Source organism: Procambarus clarkii, chromosome 6 (assembly GCF_040958095.1).
Source record: "Procambarus clarkii isolate CNS0578487 chromosome 6, FALCON_Pclarkii_2.0, whole genome shotgun sequence".
Taxonomy (NCBI): Eukaryota; Metazoa; Arthropoda; class Malacostraca; order Decapoda; family Cambaridae; genus Procambarus; species Procambarus clarkii.
Genome location: NC_091155.1, coordinates 39,860,169 through 39,875,647, shown reverse-complemented (window position 1 = coordinate 39,875,647; position 15,479 = coordinate 39,860,169). Strand labels below are relative to the sequence as shown.

At 44.5% G+C, this 15,479-nt stretch overlaps 1 protein-coding gene across 2 annotated transcripts in view; it reads left to right on the top strand.

Annotated features, from left to right (window-relative positions):
- Positions 1-13,804, top strand: part of LOC123754121 (uncharacterized) — a 75,080-nt gene extending 61,276 nt beyond the window's left edge. For both annotated transcript variants that reach the window (XM_045736317.2, XM_045736319.2), the window contains 2 exons: positions 9,169-9,310; positions 12,690-13,804. In XM_045736317.2, coding sequence (XP_045592273.2) covers positions 9,169-9,310; positions 12,690-12,987 — 440 coding nt within the window. In that variant the 3' untranslated portion in view covers positions 12,988-13,804. The remainder of the gene's footprint in view (positions 1-9,168; positions 9,311-12,689) is intronic.
- The last annotated feature ends 1,675 nt before the right edge of the window (positions 13,805-15,479 follow it).

Genomic DNA, 15,479 nt, shown 5'->3' with positions numbered 1-15,479 from the left:
CGTGCGTGTGTCCATTACAAGCTTGAGGCAGCCGTCCTCAACCTGAAGCACCGGGAGCGTTTATCTTTTCCTGAGGCGAGGCGCCAGGTTCGCCGGCTCCCGCCTTATACTAATATCTCTTATGCTCGCGTGTTGCGCTCTTCCTCTCCTCGTCCTTCCCGCCTTCCTCAGACTCACAACCGTTTCCGGGCCTTGGACCCTGATGCGCCCACTGCCCCCTCCTCTGTTCCTTTGGGTTCTCTCCCGAAGGATCCTCCTCCTGGTCCTCTGTCTGGGGTTCCCCTTCCTTCTACCCGGTCTGTCGTGTCTTCTGTGTCTTCTTCCTCGTCCCCCTCCGATCCTCCTTCCCATCCTCTTCCTCCATCTATTGGCTCTCCCCACCGCCTGTCGGTGCGGGCGGATGTCCATCGCTCTCCTAACGGCCGTCGTGTGTGCTCTCGTTCGGCTTCTCCTGTTGAGACACTGGAATCCGTTGCCCGGTACGTGGTTGCTGGGACACCGATCTCTTTAAGTCAGAAGCGTAAGCCTGGCTCCTCTCCTTCCTCTTCCCCGGCGGGTAAGAAGGCTTCGCTTTCTTCCTCAGCTCCTTCTGGCTCTGTTGCTCCTTCCCCTCCCGTTTCAGTGCTTGCGCCCCCTGTTCCTGCTATGGAGGTTTCTTTGGCCCCTGCTTCCCTTTCGGTTGCTGCTCTTGCTGGGGTGCGCTCCCCTCTTTCTACTCCCCCTCCTCCTGCTGCTGTCCTTGACGGCTCCTCTCCGTTGTCTCCTCCTCTTCCTCCTCCTCCTCCAGACCCTGCCCGCCCACCTCTGCTCTGTTCTCCCGTTTCCTTCCCTCCGTCTTTGCTCAGTTTACCCATGCCCCCTAACCCTGACTTTGCTGACCCTGATCCCGACCCTGATATTCTTTAACGTGCTCTGTTGCTCTTTCGCCTTTGTTTCTTCCTTGTTCTCTGTTTTTGTCCTTTCTCTTCTCGTCGTTGTCCATTCTTCAATGGAACGTTCGAGGTTATTACGCCAATTTCCTCGAACTCCAACTTCTGATTTCGCGGTTTTCGCCCCTTTGTGTCTGCCTCCAGGAGCCAATGCTTGGTGCTCGTCCTGGTCGTTTTCGTGGCTATTCCTTTCTCTCCCCTCCCCCAGCCATTGCTGGGGCTTCTAATTCTTCTGCTCTTTTGATTCGGGCTGATGTTCCCTTTGTTCCTTTACTTTTTCCTTCGCCTCTCCATTGTTCTGCTGCTCGTATCTTTGTGGGGAAATGGTACACAGTTTGTTCCATTTATCTCCCCCCGAGTGTCCCGCTCTCTCTTCCTGATTTGAAACACCTCCTGGACTCCTTGCCGGAGCCTGTGCTCCTGCTGGGTGACTTCAATTGTCGTCATTCTCTTTGGGGTGACGTTCTGACGAATACCCGGGGTCGCCTCCTTGAGCCGTTTCTCCTCTCTTCTTCCCTGTCTCTTCTGAATTCTGGTGAGCCCACTCATTTGGACTCTCGGACTCGCACCCTTTCTTGTCTTGATCTTTCTCTCTGCTCTTCTTCTCTTTACTTAGATTTCACGTGGCAGGTTCTTGATGACCTCCATGGAAGTGATCATTTCCCCATCCTTGTTTCCTTTTTCTCTTTTCGCCCTTCCCTCTCTTTCCCTAGGTGGCAGTTTGCTAAGGCAGACTGGACCCTATTTACCCTCAGTGCTGCTCTCCCTGACCTCTCCCTTCTGCCTCTCTCTCGCGCTCTCCTCCTTTTTCATGACACTGTCTTCAACGCTGCCCTCCGCTCTATTCCTCGCTCTTCCTCTCGGGGTCCACGGAAGTGCGTTCCCTGGTGGAATGCGGACTGTGCTCGGGCTGTCCGCTGTAAGCGTGCAGCCTGGAAGAGGCACCGCCGTAGGCAGACGACCGATTCTTTTCTTTTCTTTCGGAAAGCGAGTGCGGTGGCCCGTAGGGCCATCCGTACGGCTAAACGTGAATGTTGGGCATCTTATGTCTCAACAATTACGTCCGAGACCCCTCTGGCCCAGATCTGGAAGCGTATCCGCAAGATAGCGGGTAAGTTCGTTCCCGATGTTTCACCGGTCCTTCACCTCCATGATACTCTTGTGGCGGACCTGTTGCAGGTCGCTTCCGAACTGGGTTCCCATTTTTCTTCTGTTAGCTCTGGTCTTCATCTTCCCCAATCTTTCCTTCTTCGTAAACCTGTCCTTGAGTCTCGTCCTTCAGATTTCTGCACTCATCTTCAGCTTCCCTATAATGATCCCTTCTCTCTCTCTGAACTTCATTCTGCCCTGGCCCTCTGCGGTTCTACGGCGGCGGGCTCCGATGGTATTCATTATGAGATGCTTCGCCATCTCCCTCCGAGCACGTCTCAGTATTTACTGAGTCTGTATAATCGGATCTGGGAGTCGTCGTCAGTCCCTGAGGACTGGCTCGATGCCGTTGTCCTCCCTGTTCGCAAACCGGGGTCTCTGGGTACTTCCCCTAAGGACTTTCGCCCTATTGCTCTCACAAGTTGTGTCTGCAAACTCTTTGAACGTATGGTTAACGTTCGTCTGATGTGGTTCCTGGAACACCATCACCTCCTCTCCCCTTCTCAATTTGGTTTCCGCAAGTGCCGCAGCACGACAGATGTCCTGGTGAACTTGGAGGTCTATATTCGTACTGCTTTTGCTGCGAAGACCTCCGTTGTTGCCGTCCTTTTTGATCTAGAAAAGGCTTACGACACCACTTGGCGATATCATATCCTATCTCAACTTCATTCTTTTGGCCTTCGTGGTCATCTCCCTCTTTTTCTCCGCAGCTTCCTCTCTCGTCGTTCCTTTCGGGTGCGCCTTGGTACCGCTCTGTCTCCCTCTTTTCAGCAATACGAAGGTGTGCCCCAGGGTAGTGTTCTGAGCACTACTCTTTTTCTTGTTGCCCTCAATGGTCTTCTTTCCTCTCTTCCTTCTGGTGTCTTCTCCGCTCTCTATGTCGATGATCTTACCCTTTGTTGTCAGGGTGATGATTCGCCTCTCCTTCAACGCCGGCTTCAACTTGCAATTGATGCCGTGTCGTCTTGGGCCACAGGTCATGGCTTCAAGTTCTCTACTTCTAAGACTTGTGCCATGACTTTTACGCGGAAACGGGTTGTTCTTCGTCCCTCTTTGTCACTTTATGGTCATCCCCTTGAATACAAAGATTCCGCGAAGCTTTTGGGGTTATTCCTTGACACTCGTTTGTCTTGGTCTCCCCATATCTCTTACCTCCGTGTTGAGTGCTCTAAGGCCCTTACCCTCCTTCGGGTCTTGTCCCATACTTCTTGGGGGGCAGATAGGCGCACTCTCCTTGCTTTACATTCCTCTCTCGTCCTGTCTAAGCTCGATTATGGTTGCCCTGCTTACTTGTCTGCTTCTCCTTCTACTCTTCGCCGTCTTGATGCTTTGCACCATACTGGGTTGCGCCTCAGTTCTGGTGCCTTTCGTTCGACTCCCATCCTTAGCTTGTATGTTGACACTGGCTTCCTGTCTCTCCAGGACCGCCGTGATCGCTACTGTCTTCGCTATCTTGCGCGGTCCTTGCAACATCCTTCCTCTCGCCTCTGTCGTGCTTTCACTTTTACCCCTCCTGCGGTTCCTGTTCCTCTTCACCACCTCCCTCTTTCTGTCCGGTTATCTCGCCTACAGGATTCTCTCTCCGTTCGTATTTCTGATGTTTCTCCTCGTGTTGTTCCTTCTTTGCCCCCGTGGAGGGTCCCTCTTCCGCGGTTTTGTACTTCCTTGACCCGTATCACTAAAGCTTTTACCCCTCCTACGGTTCTAAAACGCCTTTTCCTCGAGCACTTTTCTTCTCACTCCCGCTCCGTTTCTGTCTTCACCGATGGGTCTAAGTCAGCGGACGGTGTTGGCTACTCTGTTGTTTTTCCTGATCGCACTTATATGTGTCGCTTGCCTCCGGAGACTAGCATCTTTACAGCAGAACTTTATGCTATTCTCTATGCTCTTCGTCTCCTGCTTTCTCGTTGTCAGTCTTCCTTTGTGGTTGTTGTTGACTCTCGTAGTGCCCTCATGGCTCTCTGGTCCTTTAATCCGGTTCATCCAGTAGTTGTCGAGATCCAGCATTGGCTGTTTCTCGTTCACAGTAAATTTAAGTCGGTTGAGTTTTGTTGGGTTCCCAGCCATATTGGTGTGTCTTTAAATGAGCGTGCGGATGCTGCCGCTAAGGAAGCTGTCCGCTCTTGTCCCATCTCTCGTAAAGGCATTCCGTATTCCGACTTTTACCCAGTTATCCATTCCTCAGTTCTTACCCGTTGGCAGGCTTCTTGGTTGTCTGTTACTGGTAACAAGCTACGTACTCTTAAATGTTGTGTTTCCTCGTGGCCGTCCTCCTTCCACCGTAACCGGCGGTGGGAAACAGCTCTGGCGAGGTTGCGTATTGGCCATACTCGCTTAACCCATGGTCACTTGATGGAGCGCCGCCCTGCTCCTTATTGTCCTAGTTGCATTGTCCCTCTTACGGTCGTGCATGTCCTTCTTGAATGTCCTGACTTCCAGGACGAGCGTGTGTCTTGCTTTCCGACCGCCCCTCGCGGTCACCTGTCCCTCGATAGAATTCTTGGTGACTCGGATACTTTTGATATCATTCGCCTTATGCGTTTTTGTTCTCGTATTGGCATCCTTGGTGATATTTAGCGCCCTCTGATTATTTTGGGTATTTGATGGTGCTACATAGCCTTCCCGGTCTGGTGCCTTCTTTTGATAATTACTTACTTACTTACTTACCCTACAACAAAATACTGTTACATTTGTTCTTTACCTTATTGTTGTAGTTATGTTCATCTTGAAGTCTCTTGGAGTTCTGAATGCCGTACAGTAAATATGTACTGTAGTGTATTATGCCGTTAACACTGTTGATTGGGTAGTCCTGCTGTATGTTGAGTACTACAATACAGTTTATGAAAACTATTGTGCACTAAAATTACTGCAACTTTAATTTTAACACTGTTTTGATTTGTCAAGAGGCTGGAGTGTTTATTCCCTGACTTTGTAGGATATATTGGCACAATCAAGGAACATCCGTGCACCATGTTGGCTCCAAGTGCACTCATTGTGTCAGTGATGGCTGACTGGTGGGTGGATGGGCAGGCAGGCAGGCAGGGATGGAGAGGCTGAAATGTAGGCAGGCTGGGAGGGAGGCAGGCAGGCAGAGGCTGGGAGGGAGGCAGGCAGAGGCTGGGAGGGAGGCAGGCAGAGGCTGGGAGGGAGGCAGGCAGGCAGGCAGAGGCTGGGAGGGAGGCAGGCAGGCAGAGGCTGGGAGGGAGGCAGGCAGGCAGGCAGAGGCTGGGAGGGAGGCAGGGAGGCAGAGGCTGGGAGGGAGGCAGGGAGGCAGAGGCTGGGAGGGAGAGGATGGAGATGGATGGAAGGATGGATGGAAGGAAGGGATGGGTACCTGGTTGATACCTGGTTGATGGGGTTCTGGGAGTTCTTCTACTGCCCAAGCCCGGCCCGAGGCCAGGCTTGACTTGTGAGAGTTTGGTCCACCAGGCTGTTGCTTGGAGCGGCCCGCAGGCCCACATATACCTGGTTGATGGGGTTCTGGGAGTTCTTCTACTGCCCAAGCCCGGCCCGAGGCCAGGCTTGACTTGTGAGAGTTTGGTCCACCAGGCTGTTGCTTGGAGCGGCCCGCAGGCCCACATATACCTGGTTGATGGGGTTCTGGGAGTTCTTCTACTGCCCAAGCCCGGCCCGAGGCCAGGCTTGACTTGTGAGAGTTTGGTCCACCAGGCTGTTGCTTGGAGCGGCCCGCAGGCCCACATATACCTGGTTGATGGGGTTCTGGGAGTTCTTCTACTGCCCAAGCCCGGCCCGAGGCCAGGCTTGACTTGTGAGAGTTTGGTCCACCAGGCTGTTGCTTGGAGCGGCCCGCAGGCCCACATATACCTGGTTGATGGGGTTCTGGGAGTTCTTCTACTGCCCAAGCCCGGCCCGAGGCCAGGCTTGACTTGTGAGAGTTTGGTCCACCAGGCTGTTGCTTGGAGCGGCCCGCAGGCCCACATACCCACCACAGCCCGGTTGGTCCGGCACTCCTTGGAGGAATAAATCTAGTTTCCTCTTGAAAATGTCGGGTGTTGAGGTGAACCAGAGAGCGTGTGTATGGGGTGTAGGGATGGGGAGTGAGGGAGGTGTGTCGGTGGTGGGAATTGACCCAGTTAACTTTTTTTTTAACTTGATTTGTTTCTTAAATTCTGGATGGATGGAGGGAGGGAGGGAGAGGGGGGATGGATGGAGGGCACTGGGTGCCTACTGTATGAACACAGACTAGGTCTATACACCCTGCAGTAGTCTGGTGTTTAAGCCAGATCCAATAACATAAATTTCTCTCAAATATTGGATTTACATCAAATTTTATATTTTTGGATAATATATTTAGTTTAGTAACATTGTTAGGATAATAAGAGATATAAAAAAAAAACTGATTTTAGAACTGATTTATTAATTTTATTATTTCGAGGCTGTAGTCACTGAACTATGGCGACGAAATCGAACGAAACACACATGGTGTTGTGTGTACAAGGATTAGACCCGTCCACTCATGCTGGAGTTGTTGTTCCAATAACATACAGTAATTTCTCAAATAGCAGGTGTCTTATCATATTACAGTACAGTATATTTTTGGTTTTATTTAGTTTAGTTTAATTGGGATAATTAAAAGCTATTAAAACACTGACTTTAGAAGTTATTTATTAATATGAAACTTTTCAAAGTTGTGGGTCACTGAACTGTGACGACACAGATGAAAGTGAGTGAAACCTCACTGTAAAGTGAGGTTTACAGTACAGTATTCTTTTATCTGTCCACCCTCACTCATCTTGTTTCATCACAGAAAATGTCTATAAGGAGATTTTACCACATGTAGGTAGGTAATCATGCTTCAGCCTTTTAATTAATTTACAAAGATACGTGTGCCACAAATCAGTGAACGAAAATCATAGAAACTCTGTCATTCACTTGTGTGGACCACTCTGGCTGGTGTTTGGTTGTGTGGACCACTCTGGCTGGTGTTTGGTTCATATGGTTCACTTGTTGTGTGGTCCACTTGTGTGATCCAACTTGTCTTATGAAGGAATTATTAATTCTAATCTGATAGAATGAGAACGTTTTCCGCCACTCTGTGAACTCTGTCCCCACTTCGTAAGTGTGTGGACCACTTGTGGTCCACATGAGTGGTTCACTTGTGTAGTCCACTTGTGTGATCCAACTTGTCATATGAAATAATTATTAATTGTAACCTGTGATGGAATGAGAAAGTTTTCCACCACTTTGTGAACTGTCCGAACATCGTAAGCTTGTGGACCACTTGTTGTACAATCCACTTGTGTGATTGTGTGATCCAACTTGTCATATGAGAGAATTATTAAATGTGATCTGTGATAGAATGGGAAAGTTTTCCACCAGTTTGTGAAGTCTGTCTGGACTTCGTAAGCAAATCCGAACATTCCCCGCTTCGGCGAACCATTGTTCGTCAAACCGGGCGAATAAATCCGGCCTGAAAAGTGTACAAACCAGCCAGAGATTCGTTGAATCGAGGTTGTACTGTATTTCATAATTTTTTAGCGATGCTGTGGTTAGAGTGCTGTTAGGTAGTGCTGCATGCGCCAGCCTTGGTTGCTTACTCAGTACTGCGGTCTTCACAACCAGAAATGGTTCCCACAATTTTTTCAAAATGGCATCTGTTTACTGGAGGCCTGGGGAAGCAGATATGAGCCCTGTGTACCTGCAGGCATCTGTTTACTGGAGGCCTGGGGAAGCAGATATGAGCCCTGTGTACCTGCAGGCATCTGTTTACTGGAGGCCTGGGGAAGCAGATATGAGCCCTGTGTACCTGCAGGCATCTGTTTACTGGAGGCCTGGGGAAGCAGATATGAGCCCTGTGTACCTGCAGGAATTTTAAAATCTTACTCCATACACTACAGCTTCTTATGATGTGATGTGCAGCTGAACGGTTAATGTTATGGTCTTAAAGTCCTCTCCTCTCTCCTCTCCTCCTAAAATATCCTCCTCTCGGTAAAACTTTGGGTGGCTGGACTGGTGCTGACCTGACTACTTGCTTAGCCACATGTTATCTCAGGTCACTCACTACCTTCCTCTACCCTGCACCATTCAACACTCGCCATGTGTTTCTCTACTATTACTTTAACAAAAACTATATATGGTTTGTTCCTTTAGCTTATTTTGATTTCAGTGTGATTCAGACATTCACTATTATGCACAGTTTCACTGTGGTGTTGCTTGTTTAATCCTCTCAAATTGCAAGAAAACATTGGGGCATGCATGAACATGCACACACGGACACAAGGCAACTATACATGGTGAGGGTTATGCTTACTACTAGTGTAGATGTTCGTGTGAATACCTTTAGATGCTCGTGTTATACCTTTAGATGCTCATGTGAATACCTTTAGATGTTCGTGTTAATACCTTTAGACGTTCGTGTTAATACCTTTAGATGTTCGTGTGAATACCTTTAGAAGTTCGTGTTAATACCTTTAGACGTTCGTGTTAATACCTTTAGATGTTCGTGTGAATACCTTTAGAAGTTCGTGTTAATACCTTTAGACGTTCGTGTTAATACCTTTAGATGTTCGTGTGAATACCTTTAGAAGTTCGTGTTAATACCTTTAGACGTTCGTGTTAATACCTTTAGATGTTCGTGTGAATACCTTTAGATGTTCGTATTAATACCTTTAGATGTTCGTGTTAATACCTTTAGATGTTCGTGTGAATACCTTTAGATGTTCGTGTGAATACCTTTAGATGTTCGTATTAATACCTTTAGATGTTCGTGTGAATACCTTTAGATGTTCGTGTGAATACCTTTAGATGTTCGTATTAATACCTTTAGATGTTCGTGTTAATACCTTTAGATGTTCGTGTGAATACCTTTAGATGTTCGTGTGAATACCTTTAGACGCTCGTGTGAATACCTTTAGATGTTCGTGTTAATACCTTTAGACGCTCATGTGAATACCTTTAGATGTTCGTGTTAATACCTTTAGATGTTCGTGTGAATAACTATAGATGTTCGTGTTAATATTTATTCATTCAGTGCTTGAAAGGATTACAATTAATGAACAGTGAAGTGTGTTCCTTTATATTTAATCTGGTATGTGCCTATTATATTAAATTTGGTATCATTTTCTTTCAGGTTTATTGGAATCAGCAATGGCTGATGGCTGTGTTATTAGAGTTAATGGTGGTTATCAGTGTTTGGTGTGCTGCGTTCCCTGCAACAGTGTAACAAGCATTTCAGACCATTTGACAGGAGACCAACATCATAGGAAACTAAGGTAAATGTATACACTACATATACGTTTTGTGTGTAGTTACTGGATGAGAGCTATGCTTGTGGTGTCCCGTCCTCCCAGCACCCTGTAATATAACACTTTGAAACTACTGTGGGAGCCGGTCGGCCGAGCGGACAGCACGCTGGACTTGTGATCCTGTGGTCCCGGGTTCGATCCCGGGCGCCGGCAAGAAACAATGGGCAGAGTTTCTGTTACCTAGCAGTAAAATAGGTACCTGGGTCAGCTGTCACGGGCTGCTTCCTGGGGGTGGAGGCCTGGTCGAGGACCGGGCCGCGGAGACACTAAAGCCCCGAAATCATCTCAAGATAACCTCAAGATAACCTCAAGATACTAATGGTTTTGGCCTCCACCATCTTCTCATTTAATTTGTTACAACCATAGATTAGATTCCAGTAGATTTGGTATACAGGGTTATGGCCTCAGCCAATAACCGGGTTCTTTTCATTCAAACTTTCTATCAGGCCTTTGTGCCTCTTCTTACCAAAACCAACCCCAAATCTTAAGTATGTTATTAAGAACTGAGAAGTAATAGTTAATCCAATGGGAATGGGGGTAAACAATGCTAAACAAAATCATCACCCATGTACTTCTTAACTATATACACTTAATGTTAGTACACTTTCATATCTGCATCACTCGTTCCGGGGATTTGATTTAACCCTTAAGCTGCGCAACACTTCATATGACATGTTGAGTAACTCGCAAAAGTGCGCACTCCTTCATATGTTTTGGAGTACCGCGCATGATTTAAACGGCCCGCAACTACACAGGGTTCACATCGCCTTCCTCAGAGCTCTTGTAAACAGTTGCCATTTTTTTTTAAATTGTGGGCAACAATTTAAAAAAAAATTTAACAGTTTTCAACAATTTTCCTGGGTGTGAAAGCCTCAGTACTGAGTGAACCACCAAGGCTAGTGCACGCAGCATGAGCTCACAGCACTGCTGTTCAGCTTGTGACCACAGCATCACCTAAAAATGTAACAAATATATGTACTGTAACTGGTATTATTTAGTGATGATAGTATTATAAAGACCCCTGACCATGATAAAATTTACCAGGATTCTCATAATAGCAGGATTGCTGTGATAATTTGCTCTGTGATGTGGGAGGAATAATGTTGAGGGTGGGAGGGCTGTAGCGTCGTTTGCTGAATGTGTGGCCACCTAGCTGTTGCGGTCTGCACTTACTATACCAGCTTAGTGGTTCGCTATGGTGAATAAAACGTGCAGATACTGATATATATAACATCTGTATATAGTGAATAAAAGCAAAAACAGTATGGTGGGAGGAGAATGTTGGCGAGTGTGGTGAGGTGAGGGAGGGAGTGGCAGCCAGTGACTGGCTGGGGTGGCGGCCACTCTTCGCTGCTTTTTGACACAGCATATCAACTTAATGGTTCGTTATGGTGAACACAAATGTAAATACATATATATATATAATGTGTATATATAGTGTAATAAGAGCAAAAGGTGTGTTGGGAGAAGCCATTATGGTGGGTGAGGTGCCATCATCTGCATGACTTGTCATGCTGTGTTTGGGTGGCCACTATGCTCTTTGGGCACTATACCAGCTTAGTTGAACAGTTATGATGAACAAAACATGTAGATACTTATATATAATGTGTTTATAGTGTAATAACACCACAAACAGTATACTTGTAGGAGGAATGTTAGCGCATCTGGCCTTGAACCAGTGAGGGAAGGAGGGAGGGAGCGTCAGTTGTCTGTGGCAACCTGTGTATATAGTGTAATAACCAGTGTATACCTGTATACCTATGTAACCTGTGTATATAGTGTAATAACAGCAAAACTTTGTTTATTGTTTTATGAACATAATTGAATTACTAATATGATCACAATACTTTTGAGTATAGCGATGATTCACACATTTTATTATATAAATATATCACACTACACACTATTGAATAATATTACTGTACTGCAAAAAGATTAGAAAAAATTATTCAGGGACATTGGCATAATTTGGTAATACTATCTTTGTGGCAACTCCCGCCTGACAACTCGGGCAGAGCAGACCACTACTGACGATTGTTCTGTCAATGCCTCTTTCTTGCCAGGCTTTTCTCCACCCTATTGCGCCTAAAATATACCACCCACGATTTTATTATTTTTCCTGTGATCAGGGAACACAAATGAACACTTTTATAAGATTTTTTTTTTTCCTGTGGGTGTTGAAGGCCAAATAGCCCAGAGCAGCTTAGGGGTTAAAAGGTCTTCATGCAAGACCTTTTCTTGCTGTCTCACAAATGATGGCCTCCGAAACACTATCACCCGCTAACTCCTTGTGTATCCAAATTAATAACAACTTTTCAACATCCTCATGTGTTTGTGTTCTTTGTTTCATGATTGTTGTTACACTTTTTGTCACTTTAGCACTCATAACGTCCTTTTCCTTAGCAATTACAGTGGATGTCATTGACGTAGATTTATTGTACTGCCTAGCTAGTTCAACAGCCCATGTACCATTTTCATGTTTACGAATGATCTCTTGTTTTTTCTCTATGGTCATTCTCACATGTGTTTTCTTGGCTTGAACCTTACCACTGGCTTTCTTGGGACCTATTGCGAGATATATAATCACAACTTTTATGTTCAAATACCCAAAAATTCCCCCCCCCCCCCCAAACTGAAATTCTTTACAAAGAATTCAGGCGCGATTGTGACTATGCGGGAGGCACTGGTAAACTGGGGCGCGATCGCCGTGCTAGATCGGCCATACGCGTATCAACAAACTTAGTTTCCTGGGGCAAAGTTCACAACCCGATTCGGATTTTCAAAGAAATTGGGCTCGTGACCCAAAAAGTTTGTAAAGAGGGGCATTCATAAGCCGAGATGTCACTGTACTTGCATAACTTCTTGAATCTGGATCCTGGTCAGCGACCGGCCCGTAGGGACCTTTACCTTCGGATTCAGCTCAAGGTAACCGCATGGTATGGTCAGTCAAATTCATCAATAGTGTAAAAAAAAATTAGGATACAAATGGTAACTAACTCCTATAATATGGCTCTGATCATTTTATTTATTTATTTATTTATTTATTTATTTATTTATTTATTTATTATTTGAGTGAATTATTAGGATAAATGAGGCAATGTTTTTTTGTGTCTTATTAAAAAAAAATGACATTTCTCATGGTCATCTTAGGTGGCAATGATTTGGGCCTAGTTACCGGGGACATATATTTGCTGAATCAAGGTTGCACTGTACTGTACCTGTAACTTACATGTCCAGTATAAAGATAAGAGACAATATATGCAAAAAAAAATTTGTAAGTTTTCAAACATGATTATAATTATATATGATGCTATTTTTATATTCATGAATAATTTGTTGTTTACAGGGACCAGAAAAACTATGATCAGTTCAAGACGAGTGCTGGTCAAATAAATGGCCGCCGCAGTGTTTCTCCACCGGAGTATTTAGCCACAACTAGTTCCTCAACTGTTACACCAGCACCACAAGAAGAGAAATTTGCATTTAAATCTGATGTAAATAAGGCATCCACATCAGAGAGTATGACTGGTTGTTCTTTTAAAAATATTGACAGTTTAAGAACCTCTTTCATTAAATTGCCAGAAACTTTAAGTGACATTAAGGTATATTTAGCTGGTAATACTCTTGATGATCTTTTTAACTAATATATGTTGTACTGTACTCCTAATAATGTTAACATTTTCGCGCCCCGGGCATGCGCGCCACCAACTTAGAGATAATGCCCCTGGCGTACGAGGAGCCCGCGACGACACCGAAATGTGTATACTCGTTTCAGTTTTCTCACCTTAATTCTCGTGCTATGTCGTTCTTTTTGGTATCATTGTGTTCGCAGTAGATTTCCCTACAGGTATATGCATATAATGTCCAAAAGCCCGGCGTGATTCCCCGCAGCAAAGCCTAAAGTTACCTGTGAACGAGCACCAATTTGCTCTCCGCAGCCTAATGTGAATACTCGTTCAGTTTGATAACATCAATTTTCGTGTTACGTCTTTCATTTTGGTATATTATTGTTTGCAATATACAGGCGTGTATTTTAAAACTATTCCCATAATAATAGCAATAACTGGAATTTTAACAAATATTTTAATTTTGGACGCTCATCATCACAAAATTAATTATATCTTTCCACTGTTCTGATATAAATTTTTGTGTTACATCTTATCTTACATTTTGGTATCAAATTGTGCGCATTCTGAAGGCGCTTATTTTGAAACTATCCCAAAGTCGATCGGATAATTAATGAATTTTATACAAATATATTTTTATCGGACGCTAGCACTGTCTGATGCTCGGACTCTAGAGAAAAAAATCGGACGCCAGGGATGTTCGAAGAGTGCTATAGTGTTAGGTAGCTTATGAGCAGGGGATGTTAACCTTGTTAAGATTACAGACTGCTGGCTTATGTCCCCATACCCCATTTTGCCAAGCTAGTAACAATTATTGAGATTTCAGCCTTTTTTTTTGTGCAATTAAAACCTAGAGTAGAGGTAGTTACTGATTGTGATAGTTATAAAATCTAACAACTTTTTAAAATTGTTTGGAGATCAGATCCCATACCCAATTATAGTGGAATCTCGAATAACGAATTTAATCCGTTCCGGCGCCGTGATCATCATGTGAAACAGACGTCATACAAAACAAATGTCCCCATTGATAATAATGGAAATCAAATTAATCCGTTCTACCACTGTAAAAGTCAATATGATACTCAATGTTTTAAATAATGGAGCAGTCTACCTTACATACACTGACCAAACCTTTATGACATTTTTCTTTCTTCAAATTTGTTAAATTTTTTTTTCATTTGTCTTATAGCAAAAGGTTTGTTCGGTGGTCGGCAGGTAGGCTGCTCCATGTTTCTTAAATAAAATAAAATGAAGAAAACGGTTGAAACAATTTGAAAAACAAACAAATGCCATAAAGGTTCGTTCAGTGTTTGTCTGGTAGGCTGCTCCATTATAGTAATCTTTCTTTGTTTCAAATGTGTTCCATTTTTGTATTTTTCATTTACTCTCAATAACGAGACGAATTGTCGGCAATCGGGGCGTTTGTTACCCAAAATGGTCGCCATTTGAGAGAGTCGTCACTCGAGGTTCTACTGTATTTGGTTTCCATGTCCTCTTGTTAAGAACCAAGATTTAAAAGATGAGATCGATATGATAACAAGGAGTTATTTGAATATTTATAATGGTTGATCTGGATGGTTAATGAAGGTTGTTGCTGTTCCTCAAATTGCCTCGGGTTTTTTGTGTCAGGATTTTGCCTTTCATCAGCTCAAAATTGGCTGGGTGGTTGATGTGAGAAGGCACCACTGGTGGCGCCACCTGGCTGGCAGCAGCTCTTACTACAGGGACAATGTCTTCACTACCGGATTGCTTTTTTTTTTATTATTATTATTATTTTGTCTTATAAATTGTATCCTTTTTATTAATATATATATATATATATATATATATATATATATATATATATATATACACACAGTATATATATTGTGTGTGTGCGTGTGTGTAAATCACGAAAATTAACACGTGATAAAAAATGTGAGTGTCAGACCGCGGAAGAAGAATTGAAACGGGAATTTCCTTAAGTACTTGCATATATTAATACATCTTCAGAAGGAATGATTCACAAGTCAATAAATTTGGACATGAATAGCCAGGAGAGAGAGGTAATCCTCCTGGAGGCGGTTTTCATGTTGTTCTCCTCTCGCTTCACGTGTCGGCAGGCTGTGCTGACTCTGTCTTTGATCTTTGGGCCCTGGATCTGCAGTCTGCTTCGCCATTTTGTCCTCTGTTGTTTCCAGAGGATATCGTTGCCCAGTTTCTGTCGGCGGCTTCGGCTTGATGGGGCTCTGGGGGGTTGTTCACGGTCCTCTTTGTTGGGTTGTGCTAGGGCTCTGGCCTCGGTTGATCTGGGTAGACTTTTAATGTTAGTTTTTGCGTCGGTGGTTTTCCCGGGGACTTCGACGTCACGTTAAATAAATTTTTTACATTTTCTGACTGAAGTAATATGTCCTATTTAAGTTTGAGACCTCATTTTATTGTTTTTATTTCTATATAGTATATCGTTTAATTTTTGTCATATTTATACTGTATATACTAGGATAGGAGGCCTGGAATTCCTCAATTGTTTT